Source organism: Xiphias gladius, chromosome 12 (genome assembly GCF_016859285.1).
Source record: "Xiphias gladius isolate SHS-SW01 ecotype Sanya breed wild chromosome 12, ASM1685928v1, whole genome shotgun sequence".
Lineage (NCBI taxonomy): Eukaryota > Metazoa > Chordata > Actinopteri > Istiophoriformes > Xiphiidae > Xiphias > Xiphias gladius.
The window spans coordinates 1,673,773-1,695,797 of record NC_053411.1 but is presented as its reverse complement, the minus strand read 5'-3'; the positions used below and the strand labels follow the sequence as shown (position 1 = coordinate 1,695,797).

Below are 22,025 nucleotides of genomic sequence, written 5' to 3'. Positions count from 1 at the left end.
ATTCAAACTAAGCAAAGTTTGAACTTACACACAGCTGCTCCGAGAGGTAGCAGGCTTATTTTCTTGTGTTTCAAACACTGAGCAGTACCCCTCTTGACAAGTAAACTGATCTGTATGTGTCAATTCCATGATGATCCCCTTTAATGGTACAAACTAAAGGAATATATAGCTTAGTTTGAAAGCAGATGAAACTGGTTAATGTCTTCTCTGATCCTGCCCTTTTCTGGGCCATGTTTGCATTGCTACAGAGGTGCAAAAGTGAACTGAGACGTATGAGCTGTTGATGTACTTTAATCATTTATTGACTAAAAAAGAAAAGCAGTGACTAACAGTGAGAATATTAGGTTTAGTGTAGTGCACAGTTCCTTCTTCAGCACCACAGCAGTAAGACAGTCATATAGAGTAGCTGATGCAGGACACTATGCTGTTACAATACATCAATCAAACTGATCAACTTATGTTAAACACACACAACTACACTACAGAAAACACACACCTTCCAAAGATAAATTCAGTCACTTAGGTTTTAGGCAAAGTAGGCTTTGTTATTCTCCACTTTAAGGAACAAAGTACAGCATAATGAGACACACACAAACATGCTGAGGAGATCACAGGTAAACTGATGGGTCAATACATCTGACCGTTACTGAGAATACGCACACAAATGGATACATTCAGCAAACATCAAAAACACTGACAGAGCAGTTGGAGTCTTTTAATATGAAACAGTAATATGAGCGTTAATTTGCTGTGAATATGGAGACATGGCTTCCTTCCGAAACCATCTAGTTACAGTGCTGCTTTGAGGCTGTGGTGCACATTAACCACTGTGGGTCCCTCTCTCTCATGGAAGACACGGGCTGGTTTGGAACCAAAACAGTTCTGAGGTTTATTGGCATTTTTGCCAGGTTTTAGTGGCCATTAGGGGTTGAAAGAACAAGGGGAATGTAGTTAGAACTGTGGTTAGATTATCACTGTTGTGTGAAAACCAAGGTATGGAAGTCCAAGTCTGGTTAAAGATACAGTACCTGATGTAGCACTCAAAACTTCTTAACTCCACTCCTGGTTGATGTTTTGATCTTGAATTTCCAAACATCGGGGGTGAGGAAATTTTGGAAAATCAGGGGACAACGGGGCACTATGACAAAACACGGAAGTATATCTTAACAGTTTCACTCCAGCTGAAGAATCCCATGATTCCAGGGTGAAATCCAGACTGTTTCTTAGCTGCTGAAAGGCTGACGTGGAGATACAAGGTTTTCACCCAGCAGTGACAATATGAATTGCTGGTGCACAAAGGAAAAACAAATACAGATAATTGAATAAGCCCATTACAATACATGTTACTGCAAGATCAACTGGAAGTAATAGAGGCTGTATGGAGATCAGTAATGTAAAGAAATAATGCCACAGTACACAGTGAAAAAGCCAAAGGGTTCATCTCTTATGGTTGGAACACTTGGTAGGCTAGAGTGAGGTGGAGGAGGCAGATGTTGTGGTTTAGCGAGGATCGTCAGGAGCAGCGATCTTCTCCAGACTGGGCTCCATGCCCCAGATCTCCCTTGCATACTGGGAAATGGTGCGGTCACTGGAGAATTTACCACAGCCGGCAATGTTATGGATCACCATCTTGGTCCACTCTTTGGGGTTCTGTTATAACAGGGGAGTCACATTGGAAAACAAGATTAAACTTTGTTGATTCCTGAGAGAAAACTGGACTGTTGCAATATATAGAAGTATAGATGTAGATACAGAACCAGGGAAGTCGAGAAAAAAGGATCTGATTTTTTTCAGTTACAGAAAAAGGCTGGGAAGCTGGATGAATTAGCTTTAGATAAGGCTAGCTGAGGCACACCAGCTAGCTTTAGTTAGCTGAAGTGCAGTAACTGTGGCTTGATTTAACCTCTGTTTTGTAGTCCCTGCATATTTTATGCTTTTTTCTTTACGGTCCTGGCTGAAATTATCAGCACCCCCGAATTTAAAGTACAGAATTTGGAATATTTTTAGAAATATATGAAAATTAACCAAATTTGTATAATGATGATATTGAATAAAATGAAAAAGATAATAAAAAAAACAAAACTTGCATAATAGTGAAATAAAACAAAAACAAAAAAGTTCCCCAGTCACAATTATTGGCATCCTTCACTAATATTTGGTTGCAGAACCTTTGGCAACAATGACAGCCTCTAAACGTTTCTTGTAGCCATCTAGAAGCTTCTTGCACCTGTCTGCTGGTAGTTTCTGCCACTCTCCCATTGCTATGCATTCAAGCTCTTTTAAGTTTGCAGGAGTCCTTTTTGCAATGGCAGATTTCAGCTCTCTTCAAAGGTTTTCAGTGGGATTTAGGTCAGGACTCTTTGACCTTTGCTTCAAATCTGGTTTTCCGACACTGGATAACACATTTCACTCTAAAATGCCTCAGTAATCTTCTGATTTCATCAGTCCTTTGATACATTCAATGCCTCTAGTACCAGAGGAAGCAAAGCAGCCCTTAGCATGATAGAACGTGCAACATGTTTTACTGTAGGTAGGGTGTTCTTTTCCTAATGGGCTTCATTTCATCACCTATAAACAAGCTGATGTGCTGCATTCCCAAAGAGCTCTACTTTGGTTTCATCTGTCCATAGAACATTATCCCAGAAAGACTGTGGCTTATCTATGGAAGTTTTTGCAAACATTAGTCTTGCCTTTTTGTGCCTTTCTTTCAATAGTGGTGTCCTCTTTGGCCTGCGCCAATTGAGCCCTACTTGGTATAGTGTGTGATGTTTGGTACGGGCTTTTCATTGGTTAATTCAGGTCACGTGAAGACTGAATATTAAGCAGAGGTAAGTCTTATTTGTTGTTTATTTTGTTTGAGGAACTAATTTAAATTAATCAAAAGGTTGCCAATAATTACGTTGAGCATACATTTTAGTCTGTATTTTTTATTTCACTATATGAAAGCATTTTTTTTGTTGTTGTTGTTCAGTAACTTTGGACATTTCATTCAATATTCTGATTATACAAAATTGGCTAATTTGCATTTATTTCTGAAGATATTCTAAATTCTGTACTTAAATTCCAGGGTGCCAAAAATTTCAACCAGGAATTTATTTTATCTGAAAATTACGTATTTCTATGGCATAGTAATTTTATATTGAACCCTATGTCCAAACAGCAAGATTCCGGCCTTAACTCAATCTTGACCAAGTATGCTTTGAATGGCAAAAAAAGTACAATACTACAATAGTATATTGTATAGTATAATACTATAATAATGTATTGGCAGATTAATTGGGATTTTAACTCTCCTGACTTCCTCTAGTTGACATACTGACCTTGTAGAGGGCATTGACTTTCTCCTGGCATTTGATGTAGTCTTCATAGTCTGCAAACACCTTGAACCTGCAGCACAGACATACAGTTAAGATGTATGAGATTCTGCATTCTATTGATAAATTGACTTGAGAGATTGTATATCTTATTCAACAACAAGATTTTTAGTTTTGAAAGTTTAATAAGTTATATTTGCAAGTTGATTATGATAATGATTATATTATGATTAAGTTTCAGTGGAAAGTGTAAAAAAGTGTTTATCCACATTACGTGCTAGTGTAATTTCTTTTGTAGTTATTCACAAGGTCAACTTGTCTATACAACAGGGTACATTCCCTTGGGATATGAAAAGGGCTAGAGTTATTCCCCTTTTTTTAAGAAAAACTGTAGATCAGATGGTGGAAATTAGAGGCCTTTATCAATTTTAACAACTATGTCAAAGGTTTTTTTGGTTTTTGAGGAGACTGGGGAGTATTTAGTAAGACACAGTTTGTTGTATGAACGTCAGTCTGGCTTTAGAGCAGCACGCTGTAATGACACCTGTCTTATTCATCTGTTTGATTTCATTAGACAAAACCTTGATGGAGGAAATTATGTTGGCATGATCTTGCTTGATTTCCAGAAAGCCTATGACACTGTGAAATTATTCTATACTGTTGTCAAATTTACAGCGCATGAGGTTTGAACATACTGCTTAAAAATGGTTTACTTTCTACCTTACAGGAAGAAGTAAAGTCTGTGATGCTGATGGGGCTATATCAGAATCTAGGGATATTATAAGTGGAGTGCCACAAGGGTCTATTTTAGGGCCTCTTTTATTTCTTATATATATACTGTAAATGATATGTCAACTACTATGAGAGACAAGCTTTTGTTGTATGCTGATGATTCTGGATTACTCTTATCAGGGAATAATGTTGGCGTGTTTCAGAATAATTAGTAATGAATTACATTAGAATGTGTGAGAGAGTGCCTCTCAAGCTCTCGGAAATTGTATCTCAAACATTTTTATATATTATTCAGGAATAATATTAGGCCAGTCACTCTTCTGTGGTCACTAAGACATTATCTAGGAGTGGTAGTAAACTTAAGTTACTGTTTCGCAGATCAAGACTTCTTGAATTGTCTGTTAAGAAACTTCTCATGTCTTCAGTGATACAATGTCATTTTGATTATGCCTTTTCTGCTTGGTACAGTGGTTCGACAACTACATTCAAGAACAAACTGCAGGTGATGCAAAATAATATTTTTGTCATTGAATAAATGCATCCCCTTGAGCCCATTTTGGTAGTGATGAATATAGAAGGGCCAGATTGCTGCCAGTAAAACAACAGAATCTGCATCACATTAAAAGGTATGCTCCTAAATACTTGTGTTCACAAGTAACAATGGTGCATTCTCAGCAATGCTATAATACTAGGGCCAGTGTACATTAATGTAAAGTTCTGAGTAAATAATGTATCATATATCATAATATATCATATCATATCATATCATATCATATCATATCATATCATATCATATCATATAACTCATTACTACAATAATTTGAGACAATAAAAAATGATCAAGATGATTTCAAATCAGTTTTATATGAGCCACTAGTCTGAATTCAGGAAATTATGATAATGATGTCACATAATCAAAGAAGTTTAAGTCTAATTTGGATTAGGTTAATTTGCATTCATTTCACAGCAGATGACAGTGATACACTGATGATACTTCATGACTTTGGAGATAAAAGTGATCTATGTGTCAGCATAGACAAAGTGCTGATTCCTCAGCATCAGCGTGCTCCAACCTGTCATGGTGCATCAGCATATTGACGAGGTCTTTGAAGAGGTCAGGCTGGCTGGGGCTGAAGAAGCCTTCTGATATCTGGTCCATTGCTTGCTTCAGCTCTGGGATACGGTTGTAGTATGACATGGCATCGTAGCTGGGAACAAAGAAACAAACAAAAAAAAAACCAAACACTGGGTTAGATATTATGTTACTAATTGTATACTACTTCTGTCATGAGTCTCTTTCACTCTTCCTATTGTGCAGTCAATTGGCACAGTCAGAGAGAAAAAGAGAGAAATTACCTAATTAATTATATTTGAAAATAACCAACCCCAAATCCGACCCACACCTAAAGCCTTACACAACAAAATGGCTTGAATGCGACCTGACAAAACCAGATACTTTAGAATTGTGTGGTTCAGGTCAGGTAGAAGACCTCTAATACAAAGATAGGTCTTTAGCTAGGTTTAGCTAGCTTTAGCTAGGTTTAGCTGAGCTTATCAAAAAGGCTAGAAGGAGGTGGACACCGCTAGCTTAGCCAGCAAAAAAAGTGAAAAGTGAAAAGTGTATCTTGATAACTAGCAAGCTAAACATCCATCAAAGTGTCAGCTGAGTTCTGTTGACAAAAGTGACTTGACAACCACACTAAGAGATTTTTACCCCTTATGCGCCCTTAAAACTACAATGTCTCACTGTATTTCGTTTTCTGAACTTAACAAGATACAACATCTATATGAAACAGCTGGGGTATTGGGAGGTTACTTTTATATTTTGAAAGCACTAGGCTAGCAGTTTTCACTTTTTTCCACTTTTTTTCATTGTGTTTATAGATTAAACCGATATCAGTCCTCTCAACACAATTTTCCTCTTACAAAAGACAAGTTAAATTCATAATCAGTTTTTTGTTATAGCCCTACTGGTCTAGTATGATCAGTAGCTAATGGTGGCTAATTTTAGCGAATGGTAATACATTTAAGCTAGATATTAATGTATAACTGACATTACATAGTCACTTCACTGACTTCATGACTCATTTTTCACTATGCTAGTGTTATACATAGAGTAACATATTCTAACCATTACACTCATACATTATTTCAGGACGTGTTTAATATCAATCCTGTTACACCATTATGAGACTCACCCCTTCTTGTCCAGAGCCTCAACATCGTGCACCCTCATGCCAAAGATAAAGAGGTTCTCCTCTCCCGCCTCCTCTGCCATCTCCACGTTGGCTCCGTCCATGGTGCCAATGGTGAGGGCACCGTTCAGCATGAACTTCATGTTCCCGGTGCCAGAGGCCTCGGTGCCTGCAGTGGATATCTGCTCTGACAGGTCAGCTGAAGGGATGACTGCACAGAAAGGACAGTTAATGATACTTATTCAGTATATCACATCAGTGATCTGGCCCAGCTTCCAGCTTTCAGCATGCAGACACTGAACTGAATCCGAATACGATGTACTCAGTTCAGTCCTCTGGACAATCATTCACTATGAGAAACAAAATTTCTACACGATATAGGAGGGTCAAATGTTTGAAAGAAATAGCAGTTTAAAAACCTTAAAAATATATATCAACAGCTTATAAGTAAGATGAACAGTATCCATTACCCTTCTCAGCCAGAGTGACCCGATAGTTCTCCAGGAAGATAACCTTGAGGCGATCTCCAACCAGTGGGTCATTATTGACTATGTCTCCAATTGATGTGATCAGCTTGATGATCATTTTGGCAGTGTGGTAACCTGGAGCCGCCTGGAAACACAGAGTACTATCATGTTGAGAAACACTAAATAAAAAAATGAGATGCCAAGTACAGCCTATTTATAAAAAAATGTTTTGCAAATGTGGGAAGAAAAAATAACAGTTAAATCTGTGTGGATTTACAATATTCGTTGGTGTATTGTTGCCAATGAAATATTTCACATAGAGTAAGCTGTTACATTGGTGGTCATTACAAAAAGGGAGCTTTTTTTAAGGGAACAGGTCAACATTTTGGGGAAATGTGCTTAGTTGCTTTCTTTCTGAGCGGCAATTAGTTTAGCTTAGCATAAAGACTGGAAACGGGGGAAAAAGCTAGCCTGGGTCTGTTGGAAGTTCAAAAATACACCTACCAACATTTCTAATGTTCACTTAAACGTATCTTGTTATTTTAATCTGTACACAAGCAAAAATGGAAAGAATTACAGTGTGAAGATGTAGTCCCCCTGAAACCACATTTCATCAATCCTCCTTGCTGTTTTCCACTGTCTCTGGCCACAGTTCTTACCAACTTTGCTTACTGAATTCAGCTTATGAGTACAGGTTTTGGTTTTGGTCTCTGTACAGGCAGCATGACACTGAACATGCCAACCCAACAGTGACAGCATTAAGATTCTGTGAAGCTACACACAGTCCCTGCAGCAGAAAGAGTGCTGTAACTGTTTCTTGGTTTGCCAAGAGATAGTTCTTGCACATAACTCCCCCTAAAACTACAAAACAGATTCATATTTCTCTTTGTGTTCAGATTAAACAAACAAGACACAACATCTTAATCAGTAAACTAACTAGGTCAAACTATGGACAGAGACAGGCTAGCTGTTTCCTCTCACTTCCAGTCTTTTTGCTAAGCTAGGCTTACCACATCCTGACACCAGTGCTCTACTTGTCCCTCTAAAGACATGAGACTTAACATCTCACTCACAGAGAGAGTTCCAAAAATTATTTGCTATTCCTTTAATACTACAAGAATTCTTTTGAGGAAACGTCAAAATACCACTCTGCACTAATCTGGTAAAAACAACTTGTTGTATTAAGTCGATGAAACAGCTATGGAATTGTTGAAAGGATTTTTTTTCACTTTTGCTAAGCTAGGCTAGTTGTAGTATATAGTGCCGTGTACTTACTGTATACTGAGATGTAGCCAGAGTAACACCACATTCTCGTCCAGTTTACATGCACTCAGCGCATGTAACGCGGAATGAGTGTCTTCAGTAAAGTGTTGAGCACATGCAGTTAAAGTCAAGTCTCTTGATATTCATTTTCTACAACAAGTCCGCCAGTCATATGAAGTTATTACATGGTGTCAGAAGTCAGATACCACTGGCAGTAATGGACAGACATAAAGCCACTCTTGATGACCTGTTACAGCTCATGTGATTGCACAGGTTAAGGAAAAGAAAGAGAAGAAGAAATGACAGGTTTGCTTGGACCCCAGTGATTTGAACAAAGTTATATTATGACAGCACTACTCGCTTCCCACAATAGATAAAGTTTTGTGCAAATGGGCTGGTAAGAAGATATTCACAGTGCTAGATTAAAAGGACAGCTAAGGATGGCTATTGGCAAGTAAAACTAGACAAGGAGTCAACGCTGCTGCGCACGTTTAACACACCTTGGGGACGATATCAAAAGCCTACCATTTGGAATCAAGTCAGCAAGTGAAGTCTTCCAGCAACACAACTGTGGAACATTCGGAGACATCTGAAGAGTTCACATTATAGCTGACATGATCATCGCCAGATCTACAGAGGAAGAAGATGACAAGATGGGGCCACATTGTCACGACAGAGGGTGTTAAGGTAGATGAGGCAAAAGTCAAAGCCATCGCTGAGATGCCATCAACTACTGACAAAACAGGACTACAGCAAATGCTTGGCGTGATAAACTACCTAGCACGGTATATCCCTGGTGAGGCCACCACAATAGCACCACTGAGACAGCTACTACAAAAGGACAATGTGTGGCAATGGCAACATGAAAATGAAGATGCAGTCAAGAAACTGAAAGATGCCCTTATGACTGCTCCTGTGCTCAGGTTCTTCGATCCAAAGAAACAGCTCATCATACAGGCTGATGCGTCTAAGGATGGCCTGGGGCGTGTCTCTTGCAAGTGGGCCTCTCAAGGGCACTGAGAAAGCCACTGGGAACAGCTCCTTCCAGACTGCAGAGAATGCTACTCCAGCTACAGCAGTATGACTTAAATGTCACCAATACACCAGGTAAAGATCTACTGATCGTGGGCACACTCTCACAAGCTGTGATACAAGAACAACACACAACAGTAGATGACATCTTGGATGAGAAAGTTGTCTACGCTTTGGAGCCAACAGATGACTTGAGTACAAAGGCTCTAGGGGAAGCTCAAGGGCAAAACAAAGAAAGATGAAACACTGCAGCTGTTGCAAGACACACACAGACATGGTTGACACAGGAAAAAAGTAGATGCACAATTGACACAATGTTGGCCAATGAGACACACAGTGGCAGTGAGAGAGGGTGTAATGTTCGCAGGAGACAGGATAATCCTACCAAGCACAATGAGAACAGACATGCTGCAAAAGTTAAATATAGCTCATCAAAGGATGAGCTATATGAGTGTGTGAAACACGGAATATGAGTGTCTTCAATAAAGCACTGAGCGGATGCAGTTAAAGTCAAGTCCCTGGATATTCATCTTATAGATTAAGTCCTCCAGTCATATGAAGTTATGACACTAGCAGTTTTTTTCTCTTTCCACTTTTAGTGCTAAGCAAGGCTACTACACCCAGGATGGGTAAGACAGTTGCCAAGTATAATTTCCAAAATGTCAGTGTTCCTTTAGCATACACCTCTGGGATACTTCTAAACTACCATGAATGCTGCTCACCTTTCCTCCAATCATGATTGTCCTGGGCGTCCATGACTTGTTGGGATCTTTCTTGATGCCTTTTAAAGAAAAAAAAGAATTTACCTTAACCCTGAATCAATATATGTTTTCTGAAAAGCTACCAGTAAAAGAAGAAACACCCACGGTTGTACAATGTGATGATGTGGAGGCAGTTGAGAAGCTGTCTCTTATACTCGTGGATCCTCTTCACCTGGACATCAAACATGGAGTTAGGGTTGATATTCACCTTGTAGTGCTCTTCAAGATGGGCGGCAAACTTCATCTTGTTCTCCTTAAAGTTGAGGTCAAGTAGAGCAATGTGATTAGAAACAAACTGAAAAAGACATAATAAATTGTCATCTTTCTTTTCTGCATTTTAAACTCTCACTTGTTTGACTTTGGCAACATCCCGAATGAAGGCGTCATCATCCACAAAGTCCAGAAGCTGCTTCAGCTGGTCCAGGTCGCGGATGTAGTCCTCACCAATCCTCTGGAAGAAAAACATGTCAGTGAAGCTGCATCCCCAGTTCTAAATACCATATCATTATTACGAAGTGCTAAGGCTAAACTTGTGCACAGACAAGTTTTATGAAGGTAGGAGTGGTTTGAAATGATTTCATTAGGAAAAAGGTTGTGTCCTTTAAAGTTAATTCAAAAAACTTGAATTTTGTAGTATTTTCCCCACTAAAAAATTCCAACTTGCAAGTTTTCTTTCTTTCTAGCCTTGTTAGTCATGGTAAATTTCCCAAGATGATTTAACAACAAAATAAGTTTATGTTTTTCCCTCAGTTTTAGTTATTTTAACTTTGATCCTGAGAAATTATGTTTGCTCTGTTGAGTTTGGTATGGCAGATGGCTGTAAACACTACAATACCCATGAATCAGCCATAGCTGCTGTGAATAAAAAGCCTTTCAGAGCACCAATTTAAAGTTGTAGCAAATTCAGAATGTTTAGATGAAAAAAACTGATACAGAACCAGAAAGGGCACATATAAACTGCAAGTGTAAACTTTAGCTTCTGCTCAATTTCAGCAGCACACACAACAATATCTTAAAACTGCATTCAAGGATTTTTTTGGCCATTCAAGGACAGAGGAACAAGCTAAAACACAATATTGACATATTATCACCTTATAAAGTTGCTATGAATAACATGTTAGCAAACACATGCCTATTTACACAGTGAACACATTGACATGTTTCACTTTACACATAGTCATTTGAGCCATTGTTGATATAAAAATATTAATTAGTGCATCTTTAAGCTCTCTGATAGGATGTTTCTTATATTTTTATGTACACTGGCTTATTGCCTTTGAGTTTTTATCAAAAGAGGTATTTTTAATACAGTTATCTTTTATGCTGATGATTCAATCAGTACTGTCTCATGCCTATCCAAGCTTTGGACATGATCCAGCAGCCAGTCACCTAACATGATGGCAATGAAAAGTACTTTTATTTCCAGGACTCTGAATGAACAAGAACAAACACACCTCAGCAATAACCTCAGCCAGGCCAGGGTTGCACATGACCAGCCAGCGCCTGGGTGTGATGCCGTTGGTCTTGTTCTGAAACTTCTGAGGGTCCACGTCATAGAAATCCTTGAACCTGGTGTAGGAGAGGAGCCACAATCAGAGACTTATTATGGAGATTATGTCCAAAGTATTAGCACTGGAAAACCTTACAACATCAAAATTTAGCGATGTTCTCATGTCAACATTCTTTTACCTTTAGACTTATTAAAACTAAGCTGGGTTTCTTTGTTCTCGAAAAGCTGACACTTCAGAAACCGGCTGCTCACTCAACTCTAAAACAAAAACTATAAATACAGCAGCAGGCTAGAGTTATGTTATACTAGCGCACACATGCTGAAGAAGAGATGAGGTTTTCCTACACAGTGTTTTTGATGATTTCAGAGTGGATACGAGCCACTCCGTTGACAGCATGAGATCCCACAATGCACAGGTGAGCCATGTTGATTTTCTTGACGTCCCCTTCCTCTATCAGCGACATTCGGCGCAGACGGTCAACATCATCAGGGTAGAGCTTAGAGATGCGCTGGAGGGGTGAAGAAAAAAGACACCTACGTAGATCACAAGCCTCTTTGTTTAAAGGTGAAGCTAATGTCCAAAGATGTAACTGAGGACAAACCCACCAAAACTCAATTTTAACTGCAAAAGTGAAGGTTATAAATTCATTCAAGTCTTTCATTCAGTCTCAGTTTAGGTCCTGCAGTTTCACATGAGGTAGTCTTATCAAAGTTATTTCCCACTAGAAGCAATACACAGCCAGACTTAAATGTCATATTTCTTTCATTATATCAGAGATTTATGATTATTGCTGATTGACAGTGACACCCTTGCAGGACCCCAACATTGGCTGCATAGAGATGAAAATTTTCAGGTCTGAATCTGTACAAACAAACATGCTTCTCAAAATCCTAAGTGTGTCCATTAAGGCTGGACAGAAAAGGTCATCAGCTAAAGGCTTCAAATCCTTATCAAACTAAGTAGAGAAATTTATGAAACTGCCCTCTTACCCCCAGGTGCCTCCTATTGATCTCGTAGATTATCTCCAGGTGTCGCGGCAGGAGGTTTTTGAAGAGGTCGATGGGCCAGCGCTCCAGAGCTTCGGGAAGGACGGTGTGGTTGGTGTAGGCACAGGTATGAACCACAATGTCCCAGGCCTGCAGACAGACAGGACAGAGCCCCAGACAGGTGGGTTAGAGATACATGACATTATCACACATATATCTCAGTATCACTACAAGAGGCAACAGCTATAAAAGTCAGGCAATGAAATTAAAATATGAATATTTGTAGTACCTTTTTGATAGATACAGTAAGTATAATCAATTTTGTTTTAAAAAAATTAGAGAAAATGATAGGGTGGTCTAACTTATAATCTTGTCTTATAAAAATTGTGTTCCATACTTTTATTTTCTACAATTTTGGAAAAAGATGATCCTATATGAGCAAGTTCATCGGCTCACTTCCTGTCACAGTTCCTGACTTACACTTTGAGTGACATGCCATTCTGCTATGGTTGACATGCTGCTGTGTCATTGTTACTGCAGTGTTGAAGGATGTAGAGAGATGGAAATTGCTACACGACTGACCACAGAACAATCCACTTTAAATGCAATAGTTAAAGTTGTTGTAAGGTAGGCTTGATTCCAACACCACAACAATCTGTCATAGGAGCACACTTATGGACAGTTGCTCCTCGAAGGCATTAACCACTAACGAATGTAGCTGTGTAAAGAATGAGACAGGAATGGCGAAAGATCAATCCCTGCCTACTCTCACACCTCCACACTCTCGACCAATCACTGCGTATGGTGGGCATGACTGTCAGATTTTCAGTTTTAGAGCGTTATAAAAATTGTTGACTGCAGCTCCCCTGATACCACTGTCACTTTCCGACACTCTGAGATGATCTGACAAGTGTTTTGTTTTAAGCATACTGAGGTCTGTGTATGATTGCACTGCTGGAATGTCATATACCTTCTCCCAAGTGAGTTTCTCAATGTCCACCAGGATCCTCATCAGCTCAGGGATGGCCAAAGCAGGGTGAGTGTCATTCAGCTGGATGGCCACCTGAACACCAGATGTCAGAACATCAGTTTCACACATTACCAAATATTAGCAAACATTCTCAGCTTAATAGTTATGTTTAAAAAATTGTTGTCATTTAAAACGGCTATCTGATCATCACCAACCAGACAAAACTTCATCTAAATCAAATAAGGATAATAAAGAACTTAGCCCAAAATAATTAAATATCTGTGAGAGGTTGATCTACTGTAATTTGTAACATACACCATATCATGATTTAATATGACATGATGGGATGATGGATCTCCTACCTTTTCTGGCAGTGTAGAAAGGTCCAACCGCACAAACTCTGTGGAGCCAAACTTGGAGGCTTTGAATCGACGGATGATGTCTTGAAGAGTTGCAGCTACAACAAAGTACTCCTGTTTAAGTCGCAACTCCTTCCCTTCAAAGAACTGAAGTACAAAGACAATACAGAAGGCTGTTACAACCCTCATACCATTTTTAGAATACCTGTGCTTATCTGTAGATTTCAATCTACAAACGTCTCACATCCATACAGTATTCATAAAACATCTGAAGTTATAGCTTCTAGTATCTTTCTGTATAAATAACTAAATTATAACTGTGGTTTAGTCACTCCAGATTAACCAAATTTATTTGGAAAAGAAATGAAGGCAATGTGCAACATTATTACCCAAACTGAGTGTTGTAAATATCCATCACAGTTTACAGACTTTGTGCTTCAACTTTGATCCACCATACCATTTCTGTAATAGTGTGCACACAGTTTTCCTGTGTAATGGGGCTATATTGGCAACATTTCAGGCACACTCACTTTCACTTTGACCTCCAAATAAAGTTGTTTAGATCATCTGCATAAACAGTTGATTTGTTAACAACCTATCTGATTGTCCGACTGCTTGTGTTTCCTGTCCCATATTGCCTTTAATATGGTGAGTACAGAGTACAGAAAGTACTGACAGAAATGTTGGCCATAACTATAAAAAAATAAGACCCAATGTAGACAGATGTAGAGAGAAGACAAGTTGTTGTTTGGTATGTTTACATACAACAATAAATTCACTCACATTGTCGTTGGGATAGAGAACTCTAGAGATGTTCTCTGCCAGGTTTCGATCAAGCACAGCTTGGATGTAGCCACCGACATTAACTGTGGGACAACAGCAGTTTGAGCAACTCATTATTATCTATTCCACTTCAGATTCTTCATCATTTTTTTTCTATTAATGTATAAGATTTTTTAGATTTGTAGTTAGTAGCTGACGATCCAAAAATTATGCAATATTATCAGTGATGATTATTCAACAGTTCAGATGACAACACTCACAGTCTTTGAGGTTGAAGTCACAGGGGGCCTTAGCAGACCACAGTCTCATGGAGTTGACAATATTGTTTCTATAGCCGGGAACTGGTGTGTCATAGGGAAGAGCAAGGACCACCTACATCAAAACAAAAACATTTATATAAAATATACATCTTATTATTACATTATTCTCTGAGTAAACGTTTCATCTGTGAGATTAGACTGAAAAGAGTTTTTTAACATCAGTAGAGATAATGATGTTGTGGTTAGATAGTTGGATACTAGCTTACCATAGACCTAACGCTATAAAACAAAAATTAATATCTTTAGTCATTATTTATTAAGAGTTAACACTCAAAAACTCAGTTTATAAGTTTTATCATGACTGTGTGCACCAATTGGTGTATGGAAATATGTGACATCACCTTTTCCCAAATAAGCCCCACCCACTTCAAACCAGTAAGGAAAGAAAGGTCAAAAAGAAATACACAGAAATCGTTTATGTGAAATAACCAACATTTTTCTAACTGTAAAAAAAAAAAATATTGTCTTCATGTAGGAACTTATGGCTCATATTTAGAAGCTGTTTTCAGGGTGTTTAACTTTCAAACATTGATATTGAGCTCAGAAATCCAGTATCAGTCAGGTTCCATTTTAAACCCAGGAAACTTTGTAAAATTAACCAATAATTATCATTAATCATCATATTAACATTATTCTGTATATTCATTTATATTCATGTTTAATCTGGCCAAATTATCTAATTCAGAATCAGTTCCAATGAACAGATTCCCACTTCCTCATATATGTAAATATGCAATCAGACAGCATCATATCCACCATAATAGATGAGAATACAACTGACTGAAGCGGTAATAGTCGTGTACTGGTGTCAAATTTGTGTCCACTCCATCTAACCTGTGTGTCGACCCACTTCACTCCTTCAGCTGTATGTTCCACTCTTCCATAGAAGTGGACTGGGCGCATGTATTCAGGGCGAGCCTTCTCCCAGGGGTTACCATAACGCAGCCAGTCGTCAGCTTCTTCCACCTGTGGAAACATTTGATGTTCTATGAAACATGCTGCACTATTACGTTAGAGTTATTCTTCCTGATGTTCACATTAACCATATTTACATCTTTCATAAAATGTGCAATAAGCATTATATTAATCGAACTGTGTAAAAATACAGGAATTCTAGGGAGTTTAAAACACAGCAAATAAGAAAGCATAGAAAAGACATTTTTTCTTGAAAAAACTGTTTGATTCCCATGCAAAAATTTTATAGGACCTCCACAGTTGACCATCATGTCAAAAAGCTATAGTTCATTAAAGATTTTCTTAAATAGACAGAGACCGAACAGTACAAACACCACTGTGGGGCCTAATGGGGTCATCAGGTATGGACCACCAGTCATTGACGTTTTCGCTCCTTTAACCCCAGCACATCTCCTGGTGGCAGAGCGGTGGCGAAGCGACGGCAGCGATCTCTCCCTGCCACTCCCTTCTAATGCTCGGGCCCCCAATTCCTGTTTCTCCTCCTAAGCCACAGCCAACAGATGCCTTTTTCCGCCTCCTCAGCCAGCTCTTTGATAGCTTTTTCGATGGTCCGTTTCTGTGATTCCCATTCCATGGAGCAGACGAGAAGTTGAGGAGCTGACCTAGTGCTTCTTCAGCACTAGCTCATGCCGCCATCTATAGCGCCCTTGGGACAAAGCTATCTTGCATCCCCACAAGACATGCTGAAAGCCAGAATTGGTTGTGTTACAAAGGGGGCAGGTCTCCTCAGCGCCGAACCATTGGTTGAGGTTTCATGGACAAGGAAGGGTGTCATATGTTGCTCTAATCAGGAAGCTGAGCCCGGCCTGAGGGATCTGTCACAGATCAGACCATGACAATGACCTATCCATGACTCCTTCCCTGCCGGCCATGGGACACTGTTTTGATCTTCAATATATTGATGCATTCAAATGTCAAATGTATGATGGGTAGTATTAATCGTGATAAGGTGTGTGTTGGTATTTGTTTTTTTCTCTGTCAGTGCTGTCAGAGATGTCATAAAAATATTTTTGCTGAATTGAAATGGAGTGGAGCACACCCTGTGATGGCTGATGTCATTCATATCGAACACATCATTTTTTAGGCCTGCTATTGGCTGATTCAGTGCTTGAGGGCATTGTGGGTAGACATGATTGTTGTCCTACTTTTAGAACACTTAGAAGTCACTGCGCGTCACTTTTAGCTTCTTAACACAAAGCTCTTAAGTCTAACTTATTACGAAGAATATTTTGACTCATAAATCAAAGTTTAGGACCATTCTTAAGACCATTTCTTACACGGTTTATATAAACAGGCCCTGGGATTGGTCTGTAGACCTTCAGTTTAAGTGATTGACTTTGTGGTTCTTAGTCAATTTTTTAGCAAAACTCTTAACTTTGTATGAAGCTTTGGAGGCCATCATCAACAATATGTGTCTTTTAAATTAAGCCAAACCATTTCTAGCAATGTATCCTTGGGCAAAAAGAGGAGGTATTTTCACTCACCCTGGGGTGCATCCTGCAACAAGTTATCATATTTGGTTAGGCATGTTACATTAGTTAACACAGTAACTAACTGTCACTGCAAGGACACGGTCAAGTCAGATTTTAGGGAAGTCCAGAAGTGTTCTTCTGTACTTCGCTGTGATCCTGATGAAAATACCTGCACAGGGAGTGCCTCCAAGACATAGCACCAGGTAAACATACCTGCCAGCCATTGACAATTTTCTGATTGAAGATGCCAAACTCGTAGCGGATGCCGTATCCGTAAGCAGCCAGACCCAGAGAGGCCATGGAGTCAAGGAAACAAGCTGAGGAAACAACAGAGACAGGAGGGGGGGGGGGTTGAGACAAGGCTGTCCACAGCACTAAACATCACTGTCTGTCAGCAGCTAATCGGGAGAAAGCAGGAGCTCACCAGCCAGACGACCCAGCCCGCCGTTGCCTAGACCGGCATCTTCCTCAATGTCCTGCAGCTCCTCCATGTCCAGACCAAGCTGAGTAACACATTGAAATATTCGTACAAAGAAACTGGCATGAAAAATGCAGTTACCTCTGGGGCCCAGCTATAAATACATGCACCATTCCTTTCCACTTTAAAATCATGCCACCACCTTTTAGAGCTTGACATCTTGTCCTTTAACTAAAGTGGATATTAAGCCAGTTGTATAATGTTCTCTCTGTCCCAGAGGAGCTTTTCAACTCTGAGAAAATATGTCCAGATGATGTCATCAAGGTTATCTCAACTTGAGCTTGGATGCTAAAAATTTATAACAGAAAGTCTGCATTATAGACTAAGTCATGGAGCTTGAAAGACAAGTAGTAGCTAAGTACAGTTACTCAAGTACAATTTTGAGGTACTGTACTTGAGTATTTCTATTAGTAGTTACTATTAGCCTCACTTATACCAGCTGCAACATTAAAGTGATATAATATAATATACTGTACATTATTCTGAAATGGGCCATTTTGCATAACGAGTACTTTTACTTTTGGTACCTCGGGTATATTTTTTATACTAATACTTCTGCACTTTTACCAAAGTAAAATTGTGAATAAAAGACTTTTGTTGTAACAGAGTATTTCTACACTGTGGTATTACATGTACTACTTCTAATTCTCCACCACTGCAAGCATTTACCATGAAGGCTGATGAAGAAATACCTTGGTTGTGTCTTTGGAGCTTGACATACGTAATCTGTCTCTTGTAAATCCCCCAATTTAATTAAAGTGCGAACACTAATTCATTGGAGCACCCCTTCAATGCAGTTCTGCATTGATTACCAAGACTTTGGCTCAGTCCCAATCCTGCCTCTACAGCGTCACCCTATCCTCTCCACCTTGGAATTTCGCCATAATAAGGACTTTGCAAAATCAGGTAATGTGGAGAAGAAGTGGGTATTTAAACCATCCAGCAACAAGTCTACACTAGAAGTCACATGTAATTCTCCATTACCAGTAATAAAGGTTTGCAAATAAAGCTATAGCTACATTTTCTTAACAGTAAGCTGTCCATAGTGGTTTAAAATCCCAGACTGTGTAGTGAATTAAAAGCAAAGGAACCAACTTTGTCACTGACTAAGTTTTGTTCTCTTATACCCATGCATCAGTAAATTAGAAGAATTTTATAGGACATGTTGAATGTTTCTGGGATGTTCTGGGATGGCACCTTGTGGCCATTTTGGTCTGGGGTTTTTTTTCTGGATTTGGCACCCTTTGTTCCAATGAAGGGAGATCTTAGCGCTCAACTCACAATGATATTTAGACAATAGTGTTCTAAAGAATTTGTGGGATTAATTTGGGAAAAGTCCATCATTCCTGTGTCCTTTTCCCATGATCCTTTGCCTCACCTGGTATGTGGCTTCATCACAGGCATTCTCCAACGCGAGATTAACCATGGTGTTCTGCAGAGTCCGGCCCATGTAAAACTCCAGGGAGAGGTAGTAGACACGCTACAGGAAAACAGAGGAAAACAATCTGTGAATGCTGGGTTTGATTCAACTTCCACCTGATATAAAGCTGCCAATACTTTACATATTCTTTCAATTCTTTATATCATCACATCTCAATGCAAAAAAGTTTGCAAAAGCGGACAAATATTATCCACAATTTGACAGGATGAAAAAAGGTTAAAATGATCAAAATAGAGCACTATAATCACCAAAAAATACTCAGGAGGACACTATTAATAAACCATACATGCTCCATTTGGTTTCCCTAATGGCCCTGCAACATGACCTCTGGTAGAAAACAAAAGCTGCTGTCAGAGACAGCAATAGCTCTTACACTTCAAAGAGACATGAATCAAACCACAAGGCAACAGTCATCTGCTCACAGCTCTGCAAGAGTAAGACTCTCAAAATGGATATACAATGCATATGGTGGTAATACAAATTGTATGAGAACATGGGAAACTATGTGTTTTGTGTGTCCTGGCCGACATTTAGAGAGCCTCTCTGGCTTTCTGCCATATGATATCTCTGATCCTGCTGCTGACGGATGGTGGGGAGTCATTGACAGGGAGCAGACCTGAAAAAAAGTAAAGTGACAAAGGCATCTGGTGGTCAGTATAAATAGGAGAGCAGGGCCGGTGCTCCTTTTCCAAAGGTTACACATGAAACAGCAAGCTCTATGGATTTAACAGTAGGTATGTTAGGTTAGTTGTGTAGTGTAATTATTAAGCTTGTTATGTTATCAACACAGTATGTACAGATCAAGAAAACAGGGTGTCATACAGCTTACATTCAATGACAAAGAGCAAAAAATGTATACAAATGTACTTATCGCTGTGAAACTGTGACTTCCACTACTACTGGCTGAGATGTTTGACCTCCTACATGATAATGCTTGGGTTATTCTATATTTTTCTTATTATAAACAAATACTTCCTCAATACTTTCTGACTTCCCTACCCTTTTGCACTCAGCCCCGGCCCTTTGGTTCCTACTGAATATTCATATCAGTAAAAATTACTCACAACTAGTCACTCAAACAGCAGGAAACAGTTCCTTTGTCAGGGACTATTTTCAGCGGTGGATTAACCCACATTTGGTGCTCAAGTGAATATTTCCAGTAGCAGAATGGTGTATGTGGGACAGAGTCAAAATACAGCGTGTGTGTTCATGATAATGAAGGAGCATGTCAGCCAATGCATCAGTGTGGTTCACTGATGTGTTTTAATAGTTTGTGGAAACAATGAAACTCTGTGGCTCAGAAAATAAGATACATCAGGTTTTGATAGACATACAATACTTGTTACCTTTAATTTTCTGTCACAGGTTGACACTGAAGCTATATCATGTTCCTGCTGAGTGAAATGTGCAAACCCAAGACTCAGTGTTTTTTGATGGCTGTACCATTCCCTCAGATGGAAATATGCCTGATATCTTGTGCATCATTTTCTAACCATTTCCCCTGAAACATAGCCACAGTTGGAACCTTTAGAAACTTTAGGATATCCACTAGAATTCAAAACTAGAGGGTCCAGCAGAGTTGGCGCGGTTAAAAGCAGAATTGCTGATTGTTTAGAAACAGTAAGTTTCCAGTGTGATGAGTTGCGAAGCTTAAGCCAGACACCCAACCTCCATCACCCTTCCACAGTGCAGCAGACTGTGCAGGGCCAAATGCAGCCTCACACACTGCCTATGATTCATTTATTATACAGGGGACGGCCCATTCAAATTCTCCAGTCAGCATCCTGTTCGACGCAGGGAGGCTGACTGCAGGGCTCTTTGTAGACGTGTTGAACTGAGGTCAAACCCTGCCAAAATGTTTGCAATACATCTTGATCTGCCTTTATGACAGTATAGCAGTGTGAGGCCATTTTGTGATGCGCAGTGTGTGGTGGTGGGGATGGAAGGAGGGCAGGACATGCAATTACGTAACACACATTTTATCAAGCACTGGAGTCTCTCAATCCCACACAGTGCCAGGGGTGGATTAGCACCAGGGTTTGATGCGAATTTTGAAGCGTCCTCAACAGCACAGAGCAGACCACATCAAGGTTACTGAGGCAGTGGCGGATTATGTAACAGCCACAGGGGCGATGAGAGTGTGAACAGGACGAGATGCTGAGCAGCGCTCGCCGTTCACACGCTCAAACTCTCTGTCAGAGTGTCGCGACTAAGCAGCCGGAACATTTCTATAAATGGGTATGTAGAGCAAAGCAGCAAAGCACGCGAACACCCCCCCCCCCACACACACACACACACACACACATACACACACACACACACACACGAGCGCGCGCGCAGGGGTCATCAGTTTTAATACTGCAGCACAGAGCCCGGCGTCCCCTCCCATTGCTCCCGGGTCAGCTGTATCTACGTGCAGGACTGCGGCATCAGACTGCTGCTTACTTTGGGGTCTTTCTCATAGTAATGCTGCTGCGTCCGGATCCAGCGGCCCACCAGGTGGTCTCGGACTGTGTTGGCCAGGGCAAAGTAGTAGTCCCGTTTGGTGGCCACATTTCGGTCCTTCACCAGGGTGAAGTGCAGGTGTCGGTTGAAATTTGTCTTCAGGTCCGCAACGTTTTCCACCCCGGCCAGCCCCCGGACCGAGATCTGCTTCCTCTTGTCCTGGTCTGTCAGCGGCTTAGCCATGCTCCCTGAGGCGTTCTCCTCACTTTTCACTAAATGTTAAAGCTGAATTTTACCGGACGGCCTGTCCACCCCTCTTCCGACTTTCCGCTGAGCACAGACGGGCAGTGAGACGAGACGGACCAGCCTAATTTATATGTAACGTACTCGGTGTCAAGATGGACCGAATAAAATAACCTTTTCCGGTTTACGGTTTCAAAACAAAATTCAAATTTGCGCCCGCTAACAAGCCCATAGACGATTTTTAAGTGCGTCACACGTATCCGTGTAACTAATTTCGC

The 22,025-nt window shown here is 39.9% G+C and overlaps 1 protein-coding gene across 1 annotated transcript; it reads right to left on the bottom strand.

The window, feature by feature from the left end:
• Positions 1-275: 275 nt before the first annotated feature.
• On the bottom strand, positions 276-21,865 carry LOC120797346 (glycogen phosphorylase, muscle form). Its single transcript, XM_040140916.1, has 20 exons — positions 21,505-21,865; positions 18,997-19,098; positions 17,565-17,643; positions 17,354-17,457; positions 15,528-15,659; positions 14,634-14,745; positions 14,374-14,456; positions 13,594-13,737; positions 13,232-13,324; positions 12,265-12,411; positions 11,620-11,783; positions 11,219-11,333; positions 10,114-10,215; positions 9,870-10,017; positions 9,726-9,784; positions 6,712-6,853; positions 6,245-6,452; positions 5,120-5,254; positions 3,321-3,387; positions 276-1,650 (listed from the first exon to the last, which is right to left on the bottom strand). Exons 1-20 carry the CDS (start codon positions 21,745-21,747, stop codon positions 1,501-1,503), a joined length of 2,529 nt encoding a protein of 842 aa, XP_039996850.1. The 5' UTR covers positions 21,748-21,865; the 3' UTR covers positions 276-1,500.
• Between the last annotated feature and the right edge of the window lie 160 nt (positions 21,866-22,025).

Bases quoted from the DNA above. Each gene is read 5' to 3' on its own strand.
- LOC120797346 (XM_040140916.1), bottom strand. From the start codon at position 21,747: ATGGCTAAGCCGCTGACAGACCAGGACAAGAGGAAGCAGATCTCGGTC. The intron at 12,412-13,231 runs GTATATGACATT...GTCTGTCTGCAG, and splicing joins AGAAACTCACTTGGGAGAAG to GCCTGGGACATTGTGGTTCA. The intron at 10,216-11,218 runs GTGTGTTTGTTC...TTTTTCTTCCAG, and splicing joins TGGCTGAGGTTATTGCTGAG to AGGATTGGTGAGGACTACAT.